Raw genomic sequence first — 19299 nt, forward strand, 5'->3', positions numbered from 1 at the left:
TCTATGATCAGGGATTCCAACAAGACCAGTGTGGCCCTCTCAGATATAGTGGATGCCATACGGAATCTGCAGGCACAGCTGACAATCCTGCAAGTGAAAACCACGGTGTTTGCCACCCTGCTCCACCCCATTCAGAACCAAAGATTCCACTGTCAGATAAATTTGGCTGTGACTGCAGCATCTTCCACATTTCTTTATATAGCTCCTGTGACATCAGTCAGATTCCAAGACTCCCTTGACATGTTTAACAAGAAGACAACAAATATCTTGCTACCCCAGTGCAGTTATGACTACCCCACTGAACTTCCACTGGGAACAGTGGGTCCTTTGGCCAGACCTACTCTTTTGAAGAGTCCAAGCTATTGGCTCTCCTGGACTACCTTCAAGACAACAAGCAAAGGATTTGTATGCCCATGCACCTCTCCAGCTTGGATACTGATCTTCTTTGTAAAATGGGATGGATCCCTTCAGTCCTAAGTGGACTCCAGGATGCTGAACAAGGTTGCTGTTTGCAACTGAATCAATTTACACAGATCAATTAATTCAGAGGCTTTGTTCTGTCAAGATTTTCCTGAAACTTGACTTCTGTAGTGCATGTAACTCAGTATGGATCCAGAAAGGAGATGAGTGGAAGACCACCTTCCATACCCAGTATGGATGTTTCTAGTATTTAGTTATGCTAAGGAAACATCAGGGTCCCTAGTAAAGGTAGTCTCGTGCAACTCCACATTTAAAATATGCATTTCAGACCTCCCACCATTTTGAACCAATGTACCATGGTACACTGACTTATCACAGTGGTGGGCAACCACAAATAGTGTGTGTGTTGCATGAGTGGCCCTCCGTCATCTCAGAGGGCTGCAGCAACCTGTGGCCCAATGGAGTTCTGTCTGTGGCCCCCTGTCTGCCCCTCTTCCCACATGTGCCTCTTACCGCTGGGACACTGGAGTCTGCACTTCCTACTGCTTCCTTTCCCTCCCAGCACTTTTGGAGTGCTGTGAATCTGCTGATTTGTGCTCCTTCCCCTCCTTTCCAGGGCAGGAACAGCCAGGAACATCTGATTGGGGGTATTCCAGCTCTGGGAAGGAGGGGGAGGAGCGGGGACAGAGTGTGAGTGAGCAGATTCGTGGTGCTCCAAAGGTATTGACAGGGAGAGAAAGGGCTGGGAGGTGTAGTAGCCATGAATCAGTTAAGTCAACAACAGGATGAACGAAACATAACAGTCCACATGGCAGGTATGTAGCAACAGGCCCTGAGTAATTGCCCACACCCAATATTGTGTACCCCCACTCCCATCCCACCAAGAAACCGGAACATTGAGTTCAGGGAACAGGAACCAGGAAACAAGCAGGAATGTGCAAGAGCAATGAGAGGCACGCACCTGCACCAAAGTCATCACAAGGGGGGACATGCCCTTTCTGGCACACAGCAGTTCTAGCCAGGCAGGCAAAGAATTTGGCCACGTGACCTATACTACCACAGCAGAAACAGTGAGGAGCCACCAACTTTTGCTACCAAGACTGTAGAGCACCATATGACTCCCCAGGAAAGCCTCTTTGTAGAATTACAAAAGGCTGGCAGATGTCATGTGGGATTTTTTCTCACTCTGGCCTCTTGCCTCCCTCTCAAGGAATACCTCCATGGTGCAGAGCAGAGTAAATTGTTGCCGCCAGGTTGTTGCCTTAGCCATGGTTTGGAACCCCATTTTGCTTTGGTGCAGGTTGGGAAGGTAGTGTTCCATGGAAGCTGGTGGAGCACCTAGCTGCTGAACAAGTCCTGCTGACCAGTGACTTATGGATGGCATGCAGAGGGCAAAGGGTCTCCATACAGAACAGGGTGGGGAACCTCTGGCACACTGGCCACACACAGTTTGTCAGGACTAGCTGCTGGCGGCCGGAAGATGGTTTGTTTACCTGAGTGTCTGCAGGTGCGGCTGCTTACGATTCACTGTTCCTGCCCAATGGGAGCTGTGGGAAGTGGTGGCCTAGTTTGGGCTACTTCCTGCAGCTCCCATTGGCCTCAAACATTGAACTATGGCCAAAAGAAATTGTGGGCAACCATGCCTATAGACACCCAGGTAAACAAATCATGTTGCAGCCTCCCAGGGGCTAACCCTGATGAACTACGTGCAGCCCACAGGGCAGAGGTTCCCCATCCCTGATGCAGACGATTGTAAGTGCAGAAACTTCCACTTCTTCCAGACTGAAGGAAGGAAGGCAGGTTCTCAGGGGTGAATCTGAGGGAAAGTGTAACCTGGCTGGGCAACTCCTGGGTGCCACTTCAGAGCTTAGAGTTACACTACAGGGAGCCTGCTTCAGTTTCCCTTCTTGTACTATTCAAATAAAACATTAGGCTTTTTCGTGGTCACGATATCCCTCCTGGGAGACTGGGGTTTCAAATCTAACAATGATCAGTAAATAAACCTCAAAATCCCCAACCAAAATCCATTCCTATGTCCCTGCAATCAGAAGGTTTCCCTTCTTCCTCACAGGCCTTCCTTTCGGGGTCTTTACAGGCCCCTCCCTGCAAATGTTCCTAGCAAGGTCATTCCCTTGGTCTCAGGGTTTTCCCTAATGGAGTCTTTCCTCAGTCTCTGTAGACTCTGACACAGCCTGTAATGGTAGGCATCTTCTGACCTTTATAGGGAACTACCCAATACATCCTAGGTGTGCCTCATTCTGTAATCAGGGTTGACTGGCCCCGTTACAGTAGACAAGTTGTCAAATGCTGACTGGGACCTTCATTTAGCAAGGTCCCCTTAAATAACAAGTCTCCTATTTAGAATCATAGAATCATAGAATAATAGGACTGGAAGGGACCTCGAGAGGTCATCGAGTCCAGCCCCCCGCCCTCAAGGCAGGACCAAGCTCCGTCTACACCATCCCTGACAGATGTCTATCTAACCTGTTCTTAAATATCTCCAGAGAGGGAGATTCCACCACCTCCCTTGGCAATTTATTCCAATATTTGACCACCCTGACAGTTAGGAATTTTTTCCTAATGTCCAATCTAAACCTCCCCTGCTGCACTTTAAGCCCATTACTCCTTGTCCTGTCCTCAGAAACCAAGAGAAACAAATTTTCGCCTTCCTCCTTGTGACACCCTTTTAGATATTTGAAAACCGCTATCATGTCCCCCCTTAATCTTCTTTTTTCCAAACTAAACAAGCCCAGTTCATGAAGCCTGGCTTCATAGGTCATGTTCTCTAAACCTTTAATCATTCTTGTCGCTCTTCTCTGTACCCTTTCCAATTTCTCCACATCCTTCTTGAAATGTGGCGCCCAGAACTGGACACAGTACTCCAGCTGAGGCCTAACTAGTGCAGAGTAGAGCAGCAGAATTACTTCACGAGTTTTGCTTACAACACACCTGTTGATACAACCTAGAATCATATTTGCTTTTTTTGCAACAGCATCACACTGTTGACTCATATTCAACTTGTGGTCCACTATGACCCCTAGATCCCTTTCCGCCATGCTCCTTCCTAGACAGTCGCTTCCCATCTTGTATGTATGGAACTGATTGTGGAGCACTTTGCATTTCTCTTTATTAAACCTTATCCTGTTTACCTCTGACCATTTCTCTAACTTGCTAAGGTCATTTTGAATTATGTCCCTATCCTCCAAAGAAGTTGCAACCCCACCCAGTTTGGTATATCTGCAAACTTAATAAGCGTACTCTCTATCCCAATATCTACATCATTGATGAAGATATTGAACAGTACCGGTCCCAAAACAGACCCTTGAGGAACTCCACTTGTTATCCCTTTCCAGCAGGATTTAGCACCGTTAACAACAACTCTCTGACTACGGTTATCCAGCCAATTATGCACCCACCTTATCGTGGCCCTATCTAAGTTATATTTGCCTAGTTTATCAATAAGAATATCATGCGAGACCACATCAAATGCCTTACTAATGCCTTACTAATTTGATTGCTTCTTGTGCCTTTCATATTTTGAGTCTCCCTTTTGGCCTAAGGGGAGAATCTAGCAGAAACTCCCTGTTTCATCTTGTAGCATTTCTGTCCCCCTATGCAGCCTAGTCCCCATGTAGGGGATATTTGGGCTCAGTGGCAGGTATGGTTGCTGGGCAGTTTTCACTTGGTTCCAGCTATTAAGAATATCATCCAGACTCCAAAGGTATGTCTAGACTACATGGTTCCGTCGATGGAGCCATGTAGATGAGTTTACTAGACATAGGAAAATGAAGCGGCGATTTAAATAATCGCCACTTCATTTACATCAAAATGGCCGCCACGCTGTGCCAGTCAGTTGTTTGGCAGCACAGCGGGGCAGTCTGGACACACCGAGGTCAACAACAGAAGCCTTTGTATCGCAAGCCCATGCATATCTCCTTCTAGCAGTGAACTTTTTCATGTTTAACTCACTAACGTGAAGAGCAGATTATACCCAATTCCGAAGAAACTTTATCACTTGTAGGTCTTATATCTCCCATGTAACTAGACTCAGGGTGGTTGCATTCAGTAGAAAAAAATATTGATATAGTACTTTCTTACTGGCTCCATCGACGGAGCCCTGTAGATGAGTTTACTAGACATAGGCGTATATTAGACTAGACGTATAATCTGCTCTTCACGTTAGTGAGTTAAACATGAAAAAGTTCACTGCTAGAAGGAGATATGCATGGGCTTGCGATGCAAATTTTGGTCTAGCTCTAGACTGCCACACAGACTGGACTTGTTTGGATCTGGGATTTCAAAAGCAAGCCACGAATTTTGTTTCAAAATCAAAAATTCATACAAAGCTCTTGGTGCTTGGATTCAGGTTACTGATTTGGGTTTGTTTCTTCATAGAGAGGATCTTGTACATGTTGAACTTCTCTAGTCCAGAACTCTCTGATCCAGAAATATCCGTCATCTGGGATGATTTTAGTTAGCCAGGCGTCCACTTTTCATGGGTGTGGCAAAGTTTCCCGTGGTCTCATAAAGTTCATTTACAGCCACTAATCCTAGCTCTGAGTGTTCTGTGCTATTATTTGGCTCTAATTTACCACTAAATGTCCTCTAGCAGCCCATTAAGCAGTGGAAGTGTTGATAATGCTGCTAGACAATATTGACCTCCTATGGTCCAGAAAATTCTATGATTCAGCACAAGTCAGGTCTCGAGGATACCAGACTAGAAAGGTTCAACCTGTACTCTCTGATGTATTGTTCATAAAGCATTTAATACAGGGTATTTTTCTTGTAGTCCACTTGAAATCTTTAAGCAGCTGAAATATATTCCTACTGATAATTTCATACAGTGCATTGTCAGTCAGTAAAGGTACATTCTATATGGGAGAAACCAATCTCTCAATCACCCATAGTCTCATTTTGATGGTAGGTCAACTGGACAATCTTTGGTATTACTACCTCCCTGATTTTTTTCCCTTTCTTCCGAACCTCTCTGGTTAGGCCTGACCTTGCTCCCATTCAAGTTAATTAAAACACCTCTTGACTTCAATAGAATCTAGGCCCTTAATTTGTTTTCCTTTCTGTTTAGATTTCAATGTCCTTCAGGTAAGTCAATTACCCTTGAAAGTGGAGTCCTAATTCAGAGGCTCTGAATCTTTTTATGCTGTAACTCCCTAGCGCTCCATTCTTCCTAGCCAGGACACAACTGTGCCTCCTCCCATTTTGCAGTATCAGAGCTCCAGGGTGGTGGTGCCTCCCAATGCCTTTTTATGACCACTAGGCTGAGAACCCCATTCTAATCCAATGCAAAGTGTCCTTATATTTATGCATATTATATAAGTAATGGGAAGGAAGAGCTCTCAGCAATCTGCAGTGACATTCTAATATGACTACATATGACGGTGGCAAGAAACTGGATTCGGTCTCTCCTTGTGATAGGTCATGTGTTTGTAAACCTCTGCCTTTCCCTTCGCTGTTGCAGCTATTTCAATATCCGAATAAAACATTAAATGAGGAAAGAAACAGATTGAATTGGAAACATGCTGAAAAATCATAACACCACAGGAGCCTGAACATAAATATGTTACTAATCATGAAAGTTCTTGGAAGCCAGTGTGTGTATCTGGGCAGCAAGCTTAAAAAACGATGGAGCCAGACAGACTGCTTCATATGGCAATATGCTGGGTTACCCAGCAAAACGTAGCTGAAGATTACAACAGTAAATGGAACATGGAGACCCTGTCTAAATTGAGAAGTGTACCTTTTTACTCCTCTTTTAGGTTTATGGCGCTTAGTATTCAACTATTCACTTTATCATCTTAAATGTAACTTTGAATACCCTGTATTGGGACGACTTGTATTGCTCTATGTAGAATATGTATATTTTAAATGAGTTACATTGATAATGTCATGACTGAAGGATTCATCTACATGTCTTAAAAACTTATCAGGAAACTTTGCTTTCATGAACGTTACCATTCAGAAGAGGCTTGCAGACTTAAGTTCTCTCATTATTAACAGAACTGGTCTAGGTCAAACAGTTGCAGTGCAAAGTTCCCCTAATGTACCTCCATCCTGATCTGGATGGACAAGTTTCAGGAGCAGTTAAGGAGTTTAGATTCCATGCCCATTTGTAAGCTAATTCTTCAGTGATTTTAGATTGCCAGCAAAGGTACCAACTGTTCCGATGGCCTGTCAGATAAGGACATCTGTTGTTTGGTACTTGGGCTCATGAACATGCACAGAGCACAAAAGATTCCATTGTGTGGCACCAGATGAAAAATGATCTCAGCTTTCTAGAAGATCCTTGTATTATCTGTAACTTTCTGTGCTTTGGCAGGGAGCAATCTTAATTCCAAGAGAATTGTCATTGCCAACTCCCCCCCTCACCAATCTCTCCCTCTTGGGTTGCTATGAGTTCCCAGTTAAATTCCTGCCTCCTGGCATTACCTCTGGGGCATTAAATACAGAGGATTTATTTGAGGGAATTACACTATATGGCGCTTGTGCATTATCAGGACCAAGAGTCTAAGGTCATGTGACTCAAGAACTAGGGATGTTAAATATCAGTTAATTTAATAGTCGAGTAACCTCATGAATTTTTATCAGTTAGTCGACTATTCTCTAGTCCCCAGGGGCAGAGCCGGCAGCCACTGTAGCAGAGGCAGTAGTGCAGGGTGCCAGGCAAGAGCTGGTATACAAGGGCAGCCAGTTTAAAAATCAGCTCTCCTTCTGGACTGGCTGCCTATGACCCAGTGCTGCTGCCTCTGATAAAGAGGCAGCAACGTAGGGTGGCAGCAGCCCCTGTCTAAGGTGGCTCTGAGCTCCTGGACCTGGCGGGAACCATAACTGAGCCAGGCTGCCTGCTCACATGGCTCCTAATACACTATAAATGCAGAGCCACAGCAGGGGTAGGTTCTGGACCCGGTGGGAGCCAGAACTGAGCCAGGCTGCTGGCTAGCCTGCAAAACTTTTACTGGTGGGAGGGAGGGGGAAATGCATGTAGTTTATAGCATTAACATATAAGCTTTTGCTTATCGGTTAATCGGTTAATTGACTACACTATTACATCCTTATCAAGAACTACCCATTTCTGAAATGCAGTTTGAGAAACTCTGAGGACAAATACATATGACTGAATATTGCATAGGATAAATTCAAATGAATCTTTCAAGCAACAAGATTTATGTGGCCCATAGAGATGAAATTCCTGCATATCATGGGATTCTGCAAAAAGGACATTGTATCATACTACCACAAACCACGCGTTCATAATCTGAATTGAGATGTGTACGAATAGCACCACAAATACTACTACAGTATAAAAACTATGGTCAATGCAGGAGGCAGAAGGCAAAAGAACTACTGAAACCATGAGATAACATGCTTGGTCCACATTTGGGCAGATCCATTTGAATTAAAAGTAAAAAGATTAATCATTAGTGGACAACTGTTAACATTTTTTAAATGAATTGCTGCCCAACACATAAATTAGCAAGGTGATCACTCACTCTGCATTGCACTTTGATTGTAATGAGATTCTAAATGAGTTAAAGAAGAGATAATGACTGGCTCTTGAGTACACCTTGTCTAACACTTGCTAGGATAGCAAAAGTCAATACAAACCGCTACACTTGATTTGATAAAAGAGCCCTGGGAATTTCATTTAACATTGCTAGAATATTGCAGTACACTTTCTCAGGTCTTTATTAAGATCACTCATTTATTGAAAATGTCTTAGTATTCATTATGGCAGCACCAAGGGGCCAATGCTTATTATGCTGGGCACTGTGCAAAAATAACAAAGACGCTGTCTGCCCCCTAGAAGAGCTGTGCAGCAGGATACTAAAAGAAGAGCAATACCAAAAGAATGCCAAACAACTCCCTTCATTTGCAACTGAGAGATGTTCTAAACAAAAAGTGGCTGGCAACCTGCTAAGATGGCAGTCCACAGCAAGGTGATATGTAATAAACAATCCAGTGAGTCATTCCTAGAGAGGAACACGATGCCTAAACATAGCTAAGGAGAAGAATGACTGTCTTTCCATCTCTTGAGGACTTCCAGAATGCTGCAGAGTATACGTCTGAGCAGACAATGAAAAGCAACAGGATCAGGAGAAATGGGCACCGAGTGTCAGATGTACGGATATGGGTGAAGAGGCCACTGAAGAAAGAAATAGCATGAGGACACTAATTCCGTGTCTTAAGAGCAAGCCCGTTGTATCGAAATATAATGGGCTTGTGATTCCAACGTCCCTGTAAACCTGATTGCACGAGGGATAAAGGACGTTTTGGAATAGTGTCTTATTTCGAAATAACATCAAAATAAGCTATGCAATTTCATAGCTTGCATAGCTTATTTCGAGGTAGGGGTGCTGTGTAAATGCACCCTAAGTGGCCATGTGATCAGGAATCCACAGAGGTTTAGAAATGATAATTATGACAGAGGTCCAGCCAGAGGCAGAATAATTCGCTCATCTGCCAAGCGCTTCAGGTTGACCTGACCTTAGTCCAACACATGTGATTTGTGTAGTGCTCTGTATTCATCTGTGATTGGGTTTTTTGGGTAGATAATGCTTTACTTGCACTTGGTTAATAAAAAAAAATTAGAGCTATCTCTGGAGTTTCCCTTCATTATAGGAAATAACTGTACTACAGCCAGCTGCAGTAATTAACAATATCAGTGCTTTCTCCAAGCACATTTTTCTCCCCAAGGCTTGATCCTTGTGGTTTAGAATACACACGTTGTTGCAGAAAAGCGATCAGAAGAATCTGTGAGAGCCTCAACCCCAATCCTAACAAATAGCGATGGATTTCTGCCTCCCTACAGGCTCCACCCCCTCTGACTATTAGGTAGCCTGTTCGTTTCCTGTCTTACTCCTGAGTGCCTCCATCCATTACTCCACTCTTGGGCACTCACAGAAACTCAGGACCCAACTTTCTGCTTGCGGGTATGCAAGTTGGGACTGTTGCATGTCATTTGCGAGACCCAAAATCTATGACACTGTGGAATGTAATCTCCGAAGTGAAGTGTGGAGACCATGACTGCTTGGGACACAAATATAACCAGGACAGAGTACTGGAAAACTTCCTGGAGGAAGCAGCCCTGCATAGCTGACTAAGCAGGAGAGATTAGGAGATAGATGTAGCCAAATGGATCAGTTGAGCTTTTGCAACAGCTGCAGTCTTGACTCACACAAGCCAGGGACCTCTAGTGCTAAAACCAAGAGCTGGTACTGATGCCATGCTCACTAGCTGAGAGCTGTAACTGACTCACATCCTCTGTGGGTTGGGTCCAGACAGTAAAAGTAACCCACCTGACAAGTAGGTTGTGCTTGCATTGTGGTTGGTGCTTCAAATATTCACCTAGCTCTGCTGAGTAGCAGATGGGTTCCCAAGTTCACTGCTCTGTGCTCACATATTTCAGTAGTAGAATGGTTCTTTCCTCAGACAACGAAGCTCTCTCTGGAGAGAGCCAAATAAACACCCTTTCTACAGTGCTGCATAAATAGCTTTTTATAGCTGGAAATGAGGGGTACCATTATGAGACAACCTGGGGGGAAAATCCAGTCAAAACTTTAGGTCACGTTAGGACTGCTGTAACAGTCTCATTAAAGATTCTGGTAACCTCCTTCATACAGTGGCTCTTAACAATGAACAGCTAATAAACTTATAGTCTGCAGGAATTTACTATACAGTAACTAATCAGATTTATATAGTCATAATAAACTTCAACAGCTCTGCTTCTATGATTTATAGCAGTCCTTAATTATGAAGCTATACTAGGATGTGAGATGTAGGGCACTAATTGTATAGAGGTGTTCTACGATTGCACGTTGGTCACAGCATTTTTGGAACTACTTATTAATACAGCACAATCTATAAGTGACCCTTTTAAAAATAAATCTTAGCACCACTGTCAGGCTAAGCATGACAAAGAAATCCCAAAAGAAACCACCACAGGAAATATGAGGACTTATTATAACATAGAACGAGTCTCCCTCCTATTATAAAAGGAATGTATACTGGCGTTTTCTGCATGAAAGCTTTTCATCATTTTCCAACTCATGGACATTCTCTGCTTCCCATAGCCCAACATAATAGAATACATACCAGATCAAATTATAGTTCTGTAAACTTCATTACCTGGGCACCGGGGGCAGCACAGCTGTGGCACATGCACTGGGGTAGGGCAATGAAGGCTTGGGCATCTTATTCTGCTGCATAATACGTTCCCATTCTGGAGAAGGAATGTAACAATTAAGTAAATGAAGTTGGTATTGAGACCTCTGTTCTGCCTCTAGGTAATATGGGTGAAGAATGTTGTTTTGGGCCAGATTCTGACCTCAGTTAGGCTAGAGTAAACCTGGGGTAACGCCGCTAATTCCAGATTTGCATTGCAGTAATGGAAATTAGAATGTGGAATAACTGCACAAAATAGCCTAAATGCTTTCAGATCAAAGGGGGCATTTACAAATGGGATCACAATGATTTTCACTGCTGTATTCAAGTGTCCTTTGAGCCCCATTATACTTAGAAACAGCTTTTTCCACAGCTACGGATTAGATGATGAATGATAGGTCTCTAAGGCACCTCCTGCTGAGGATTCATTTGAGAGCAAAAGAGATCATAGAGTCTGTAATTTTTAATTCTTCCACTAAACCTGCAGAGAGTCCTCTCTGTTCATTGTATTGATTCCCCAGCAGGCAAAGAAAACCAGTTGGTTGACAGCTATTTTTCTGAGAAATATGAGCAGGATTTGAGAATAGTATTCATTATTCATAATTAATGTAATATTCTGTTTGACCGTGTCTAGGTTTGATTTATAATTAAAGCACAGGGAATATTCAGTCTCCAATGTCTCTAACCCATCTATGTTACACCAGAAGAGACTATGCATTTAAGATTTTCACTTCCCATCCCTAATTTATAACCTTAATTCAGCTATAAAAGCTGTTTATATTTGCAAATAAAAGGGACTCTTCAACATGAACACTAATGCTGTGCTACATTTGTGAATGATTTAGTTTCTGATGTAGTTTGAAATAAATCCACTTCAGCTTCATATGAGCCATCAGAATACTATGAGATTAGTCCAGCTAGTGTTCATTTGATTGGGCTCCAGCATGCCTTAGAATGCCTTGATATGATACCATCCCTATTCACAAGCACTCCTTGTCTTCATCAAAAAGTGCAATGCCATACTGAAAATGACTCTCAAGCTTTGTGTTTCAGTGATTCCAGATTGGATATGGTAGAGTTGAGAAAAATGGGCCAGCCTTTTTGTTGTAAACTGTTCGGGGCACAGTGACTGTCATTGACTGTCATCAGGTCTGTACAGTGCCTTGCACGATAGGATCCCAGACCGACTGGTTACAGGCATTGCTGTAATGTAAATGTTAAATTCTCCGCTGGTGTAAATAGGCTCCAGAAGAGTTTACATCAACAAATTTACATCAACAAAAAATGTTGACTCCAAATGGTGGGGTGTTTTTTTTTTGAACTACCAGCCATGCGAACTCAACCTGAGCTCTGAAAACTAAGATTCTTTCTTTCCTGTGCATCATTAACATCATGCATGCTGCAGGCCAGGTTCTATCCTCAGTGGATTTACATTGTTGTAACTGATTAGACTTAGTAAGCAATTCTGTTTCTGATAAGCAAGGAAGAATAGAATTCAACTTCCTCTTTCTTAGCTGTGTCAACACTGCTAAAAAGTAATAAACTTGTTAGTCCCTGACGTCGGCAGATCTGACTCAGAACACACACAAGAAGCAGCTTTGATGGGTAAGACGGTGCCCTGTTTGTAGCATTACTTTTCAGAGTAGAATAATGATCTGGCCATTTGTAAACACTTCACTTAGCTGAAGCTAAGGGTCTCCAAGCAATTCTAACTTACTCTGTCCCTCTCTGGTGGGAGACAATGAGCTATCTTTAGTTGCTTTTCTTTACTTTAACCTGTAAGCTTTTACTTTTAAACAGTAACATGCACTCACAGTAACACATGAAATACCAGTTATTACTGATTTACTGCTATCATTTCCTCCTTAACACAAGAGCCTTCTCACAATTCAGATGCTATTTCTTTGCGATAAATCTTTGTCCAAGCACAAAGCTGGAGTAAATGGGTGGGCCCTGGGGATATGCGTATGGAATTTTCCCATCCAAGCTGCAGAGTGACTGTGAATCCATTCCACAGCTACTTTTGCACCCCTGCATGAAGGGAGACGAGGGAATTGGTTGGTGGATCCATGTAGCCCTGTATCCACTAAGGTGCAGGGAGCCTCTTCTGGGCTCTGCTTGGTGGTGCACCTACCCTCTGTTGGGCTCTGTCAGAAATGTTGTGACAGCCTTTTGAAAGATCCTGTGTAATCTCCTTCACACAGTGGACATGGTCTTCTACCCTACTTCCACTCCCCCATATCCCTTTGCACCAGCTCTGTGGTCGTTCAGTCCACGTGTGTTTGTGGAAACAGGATTTTCCCCACATGACTCTTGTGATGAATGGGTTTGCATGGAACATGGCAGTTCTCCTGTAACTTTAATACCTATGAGGCCTTCCCTATACAGTAAGTTAGCATTCTACATATTTTCCTTTTCCTCCAGCTTGTCTAACTTCTTCCTAAAAATCACTGATGGATGATTTCTCTCTCTCTCAAATTAATATCCCTTCAACTCCCCCACAACTGCTTACCCTTAAACAGGGTAAAGAGTATTTTCTGAACACGGGTTCAGAAGGACTTTTAAACATTCATAAAAAGGTCAGCAAAAGGGAATGGAAAGTCCCAATAACTTTAAAACTCTGGAGTCTCACATGTTAGTGATTCAAATCCCCGAACTATGGGGACATTTCTGTATAGTCATTTTAAAGTACTCGGGGACAAATTCTGCTCTCTGATATACTCCTCTGTCCTGAACGATCAGTCATGTTGTGAAGGGATCTATCACTGGGGTATCTAAACAAGAGTCACCCATTGAAGGGAGCCTGATCATGCCCACGAATCTTATAGCTTTAAAAAGAGATTTGTCCCCTTCCCTGCACACTGTGTTTCTGTGCAGCAGAGAGAAGCTGGAAGAGATGACGTGCACCATTGCCAAGCTTGTGTGCTACTGTTTGCACATGTGCATAAAAGTGAAGAGGCAGATTCTTCAGGATAAGAGCTGCACAGGGTCCAATGGTTCATACTTGCAAGGGGATAAACGGTCAAAAAGAATGTACTGAGCATCAATGATAGCAGACCAAATGCAACATCTGGAATGTCACATGTGGTAGTGATTCAAATCCCTGAACCATGGTGAGGTTTGTGTTTAAAATGCCTATGTAGCACTGTAAGGGACAAATTCTGCCTTCTGAGATCTCCCCCCACTATCTGCCATGTTGCGAAGGGATCTATCACTGTAGTATCTAAACATCAATCTCCCACTGAAGGGAGCCTAATCATGCCCAGAACAGCTCATCCCTTCATGTCAAAGCCAATTCTCCCCCTCCCCAACCTTTTCTTTTCTCTTCCTTCATTCTCCCTGCTTTTCCCTGGGTTTTTATCAGTTGTGCCATCCCAGCCCAATCCTCCCCAATGCCCCATGCTTCAAGGAGGAGATTTCTTTGCTATGGGAATGCCTTACTGGAGAAGAGGGTGTTGCATTTAGATCTCACAGTCAAATATATGGGCTCAGTCTAATCTTCCATCCACGTTGGTGAGGACCATATGTGGATGCAGGGATCATATTAGTCAAGGTTTAATGCAAAGACTATGCAAGGCTGATGTCTCGTTATGGAGTCTCTTGCCTGTCTCATCACTGTAAAGGCATGTATGATGTGTAATTTTTGCCAATATTGCCCTTTTCTGTTGAAGCGGTAAAATCTCAGCTTTCTCTCTGAAGTCAACGGGTGATGGACACCATAGGAGAGCAGCACCGGGCCACACTGCCATGTAAATACAATGGAAAGACTTGCAAGGTAAGAACATGCAAGAAGTCACTAGCTCTAACCCTGAATTGACCTACCTCTGAGCAAAGACAGTTAACACAGTAAACGAGTCCATGGGGTTCCAGATAGGGATGCCATCTTTCTCCTACCCGGTACTTCTTATCTTGAAACACACAGTATGTCTCTGAATCTGTTAAAAATATGAAATAGAAAGAGCTAGGAATTAATAATCCCTTTCAGTGCAGGAAAACTGTTGTAGATATGGAGCCAACTGCCCCCCAGAAAAGCTGCGCTTGCGATTCATGTGCAAATAAGTTAATAAAGAATCCTACTTTTTCCTTTTCTTGGAGAATGCTATTTAAAAAGTAGCACTGCCCTATCAGATACCAGTTTCTAGCACAAAACCTACCAGATTTCTGATGTGGTGGCTTTCAGGCTGGGTTGAGTCACTTCCCTTTCACAACCTAGTGACTTGAGTTCATATTCTGCGTAGGTCACAAATGAAAGGGCTTAATCCCTCAGCCTGGTTCATAGTAAATAAAATGTTCCCTTTTCAAAGGCACTCTACAGCCATCTCTGCTCAGGCCAGCAGAAGTGTTGAAGGACAGGGCTGCAGAATGAGGAAATGTGCATTGTACTTTTACCGCATGTTCCATAGTTTAAGAACCAGATCAAAGAGGGATATGTCATGTTATTTGATAGTGTTTTGGTCTTACCTATGCAGTAATGTGCAAGATATTTTAGGGGCCTATTTTTCAGCCATGGCCTCTAATTTCACAAGTATAGTTTTCCACTTGCAACTAACAGCAAACAGAACTGTTATCATTTAGCCATTTACCCATGTGATTGCTTTGGTAAATTTTAATGTCAAGCCTCATGATAAATTATCACCCTTCCTGCAAACACATCTCATAGCAACACACAAATACTTGACTCCCAAATGTTAGAAATGGAGTGGAATGTCCTTCATATTCAGTCTGCTAAAAGCAGGTAGCAAGATGCAGGGATTACTGGTAGCGTGTGTAAAGTGATCTGCTTTCACTTCAGACAGCTGCACGGTGAATGACGCTTAGTGTCTGAAAAAGTAATGAGTGGAAGTTGCTGAAGTTTTCTTGTGCTGCCTCTGCTCTGGACAAGGCTAATTTGCAGAGTTTCTTCTTGTGAATGAGCTCAGGAGAGCAAAGATTGCCTTCTTTGGACCAATTCTATTTATTTATTGCTACATCCACTTGCCTAGGACAAGAAGCTAGGTTTAAAAGATTTGACATTCTGTCTGAAAACTGTGACTACGTCTTGAATTGCAAGCATTGAGCTCAGACACATGCCAAAAGAAATGTACATGCAGATAGAGAAGAGCACTTGGTGTATCCTAGCAAAACCATAGTCTTCCTAAAGATACTGCAGTGTGCTATTAATTACTCCTTCCTGTCACTCACTCTTTCTGAAATGTGTTAACATCTCCCATGGATCACTGGGTTTCTAAAAATATTTCCTTTGTCTTGTTTGTGTTCCTTTCAATATATCACACAAAGTTTTTGACAGTGCCTGGATGCTTAATTGTCTCAAAGACTATTTCATTTCTAATCCACTTCATATGAGGTTTTTGGAGGAGGTTTAAACAAGCTGAAAACTTCAGCACAATAGTCTTATAGATGGGACAAAATCCAGATAATCTGTCAGATGTTTATAGAGGTCACTAAAATGCAATTAAGCACACTCTATATGCAGGATATTTGAAGTAAAACAGATTTGGCAGCTCAATGTGTTATGTTCTTTATGATGTGATGAAAACTGTACGGCTTTATGGAAAAAGACCAAATTATTTTGATTTGATTCTGTTAAATGAAAACAAGCAGACACATTTTTTCTTGGTTAGGCTCATTTTAATGCAAAACTGTTGTTAAAGTTCTATTACATATTAAATTTTCATTTGACATACACAATTGACAGACAACAGGAAAACCCACATTTAGTTTAATATGATAGATGCATTTTTCTTTTGAAGTTTACTTACGTTTTACTTGTTCCGGTTTACCTCCTTCTATGAAAAGGAGCCAGAGCACACAGGAAAAGATAAATCGAAAGTCCTCCAATCTCCATTTTTTCCTCATCTTTGCCAACAAAAAGGAAAGAAAAATCCTTCAAAGGGCAGAATGTTGAGCTGCTGGAAAGAAAATGTGAAAAGGCTTAAGACTGAAATCCTCTGGGACTACTTAAAATTAAGATCTCCAATATGATTTCCACCAATATGTAAAAATCTTAAGCTGCCAGAAAACAAGACAAGACAAAACAAAACAACAGCAAAAAAGTCTGTACTTTATTTGTTTAATGGAAACATTTTAGACTTGAGATTAAATTACTTCATTTTTGGAAAAAGGAACAGATTCCTATTTATAAAAGCAGAAAAGTGGTATTACATCTTATGAAGTCCCTGTCTAATTACAAAGCAAAGAACTTGCAAAGTGCATGCTGCCTAACTACTTAGAAACCCTCTTTCACGGGAGAAATAGTTTGTTTAGAATTCCCCCCCAATGGACAGAATCAAATCTTTTATATATTTAAAGAGGGAAGTATGAATGTAAAGAGCTTTGTCATGGTAAGAGTAATCTGAACCTTGATTGTATGTTAACTCTTTAATGCACATTCACATTTATTTCAGTAGGTTCAGGATTTCACTCCTAATCAGTTCATCCCCCATCTCTTATTTTGGGACTCCATAAAATTGATTGTTCAGGAGTTAACTCTTATTGTTACCTTGAAACTTGTCTGAATAACTCTGCATTCAGCAGTTTTATGCTGATGGTACACTATGCAAATAACATGCCAGTCTATTCATGCAGATCTTTAGTACCAATAGCCTGTTAGCATACAGCATGGTCACCAAGTATGCACTGCCCTGATGGTGCCAAAGTGCAAATTCTATTTGTCCTTTGTCTGACTTTTTAAGATGGTGATCAAACTGTAATTAATGTGGATCTTCTTTTAAAAAATCCAGTCTCTAACAATACATTAATAAATATGGGAACCACATTAAAGAACATTATTGCCCCGTTAAAAGGACAATTGGGGATAATTTACAGTGTTATGCATGTGGGTTCTTAAAAACAGTCTCAGTATTTATTTCCTTTTTGAAACTTTGAAAAGTGATTCACTACTGGAGATTTAAACAATTATATAAGCTTTTAAAAATATGTTAAAGTCATTTGACCTCTTTAGATACTTTTCAAAAATAGAACCCTGGACCCAGATTTCACCAGGTTTCACTGATGCATTATCAAAACAGAAATATTTACTATAGCTGTACAGTAAAAAACTAAGGACAATTTGGAAGAATAGAGAGAGATGCATTGAGAAAAAACAACGGAAGTTCATCTAAAAATACTGGTTTTCAAATTCTTGTTAAAGAAACTAAACTAAATGATTATACAAACTACAGAGTAATCATTTTAAGTTATGTACTGATCAAATGCCCTTTTTAAACATCTTGCAGGTAGAGTGATTGTTTCTGGGATTCTATAACAAGAGGCCCTTAATATGGATAATTTGAACTATTATGTATGTCTTTTTATGCTATAATTTCTTGCATTCCATATCTCTAAAACAAACAACACTACAAGGCTGACTATCTATTCATTAAAAACAATATAACCATTCTTGTCTACTTATCACTGACCTCTGGCTGGTACAGTATTGTCTTATTTTAAATCATTTACCATGCATCTGAAAATATTCAAAAGTATAACAGAATTTTAAAAGGGTATTCTTTACGCAATAACAACATAGAATTTTACATTTCTTCCTGGTAATAAGAAATAAAATTTCATTTTAGGAACACAAGTTTGTCATCGTTTTTTCCCTCAAGGTGTTCAGCTCTCCCTGGACATTTTCTAAGACAAATACTTTTTAAAAAATTGTTCAAAAATCGAAAAAAATTCACTTTAGTCTCAGTACAATATGCTTGTATTTGGATCAACAGTAGGCTGCCGCAGATCACTGGCAGAATATGGGCTATTAAATACTCTGGTATTTTTGGGGTGCTGTCTGGCTGTTTGACCAAAAAAAAATTGTAAATGGAGCACCACTACTCCTCTTTGAGTCTCTGGAACACATTGACTGTTATCTAGACTGGAGACAGCTCAGAAATCCTTTTGTTTCAAAATGTCATTTCTTTAAACTCTTTAAAACCCACCTTGCTTAAAAATAGGAATTATAAATTGAACAATGAACTAGGGGAGCTAATGGAAATTAGATGGACTTTTATATATTTAATTTCAAACTCTTCGTTACAATAAACCCGAATAAACATGCTGCTAGCAATAAACATACCCCTTTATTTTTGAGCAATATCCACAATTACAAATATTTTGAAGCAATTAATTGTAATTAAAATTAACCTTGTCATTATCCATTATTGATATTCATCAGTTAGAACATATCATAAGCATTACCTAGGACTGAAATAAGGCAGAAAACAAAGACCTATTTGCATGTACAAAGACCTATTTGCATGTCTTTTGATTTCCAGTAAATCAGATGAAGTGGCTAAAAAGACAGAGCATGGGTACACTACTTTATATTATTAATACAAAGCAGGAATGGTCAAAGAGCATTTGAATACATTTTTAAAAGATCTGTGACATGATCAATGTTATAACACACAGCTAGACCACAAATACATTCAGTTAAACTTTCTCCTAGAAGTTTAATAGGGGTAATGAGCACAAGATGTAAATTGCAAGAAATTGACCTATTAATTTAAGAAATTGGCTGTTGACTGCAGAGAGTGTAGTGGGTTATGCCCAGGAAAGCTTATCTATCTATCTATCTATCTATCTATCTATCTTTAGTTAGTCTCTAAGGTGCTACAGGGCCACTCTTGTTTTTTAAGTATTTTTAGTCACCTAAGGAGTGGCGAGCTGTCCTTCTGTAACATAAAAATGTACCCATCAGAGCAAACG

The 19299-nt window shown here is 41.2% G+C and overlaps 1 protein-coding gene across 2 annotated transcripts in view; it reads right to left on the minus strand.

Moving 5' to 3' along the window:
• CHRDL1 (chordin like 1) overlaps positions 1 to 19299 on the minus strand; it is a 67871-nt gene that overhangs the window by 47568 nt on the left and 1004 nt on the right. Inside the window, exons 2-4 of one of the 2 annotated variants that reach the window (XM_006136208.5) lie at positions 16356 to 16502; positions 14419 to 14531; positions 10561 to 10654 (exon numbers count right to left, since the gene is read on the minus strand). In XM_006136208.5, coding sequence (XP_006136270.1) covers positions 10561 to 10654; positions 14419 to 14531; positions 16356 to 16452 — 304 coding nt within the window. In that variant the 5' untranslated portion in view covers positions 16453 to 16502. Of the gene's footprint in view, positions 1 to 10560; positions 10655 to 14418; positions 14532 to 16355; positions 16506 to 19299 lie in introns of both variants that reach the window. The other variant, XM_006136207.5, reaches the window with a different exon arrangement.

This window comes from Pelodiscus sinensis, chromosome 13, assembly GCF_052426305.1.
Source record: "Pelodiscus sinensis isolate ZL-2025 chromosome 13, ASM5242630v1, whole genome shotgun sequence".
In the NCBI taxonomy this organism is placed as follows: Eukaryota; Metazoa; Chordata; order Testudines; family Trionychidae; genus Pelodiscus; species Pelodiscus sinensis.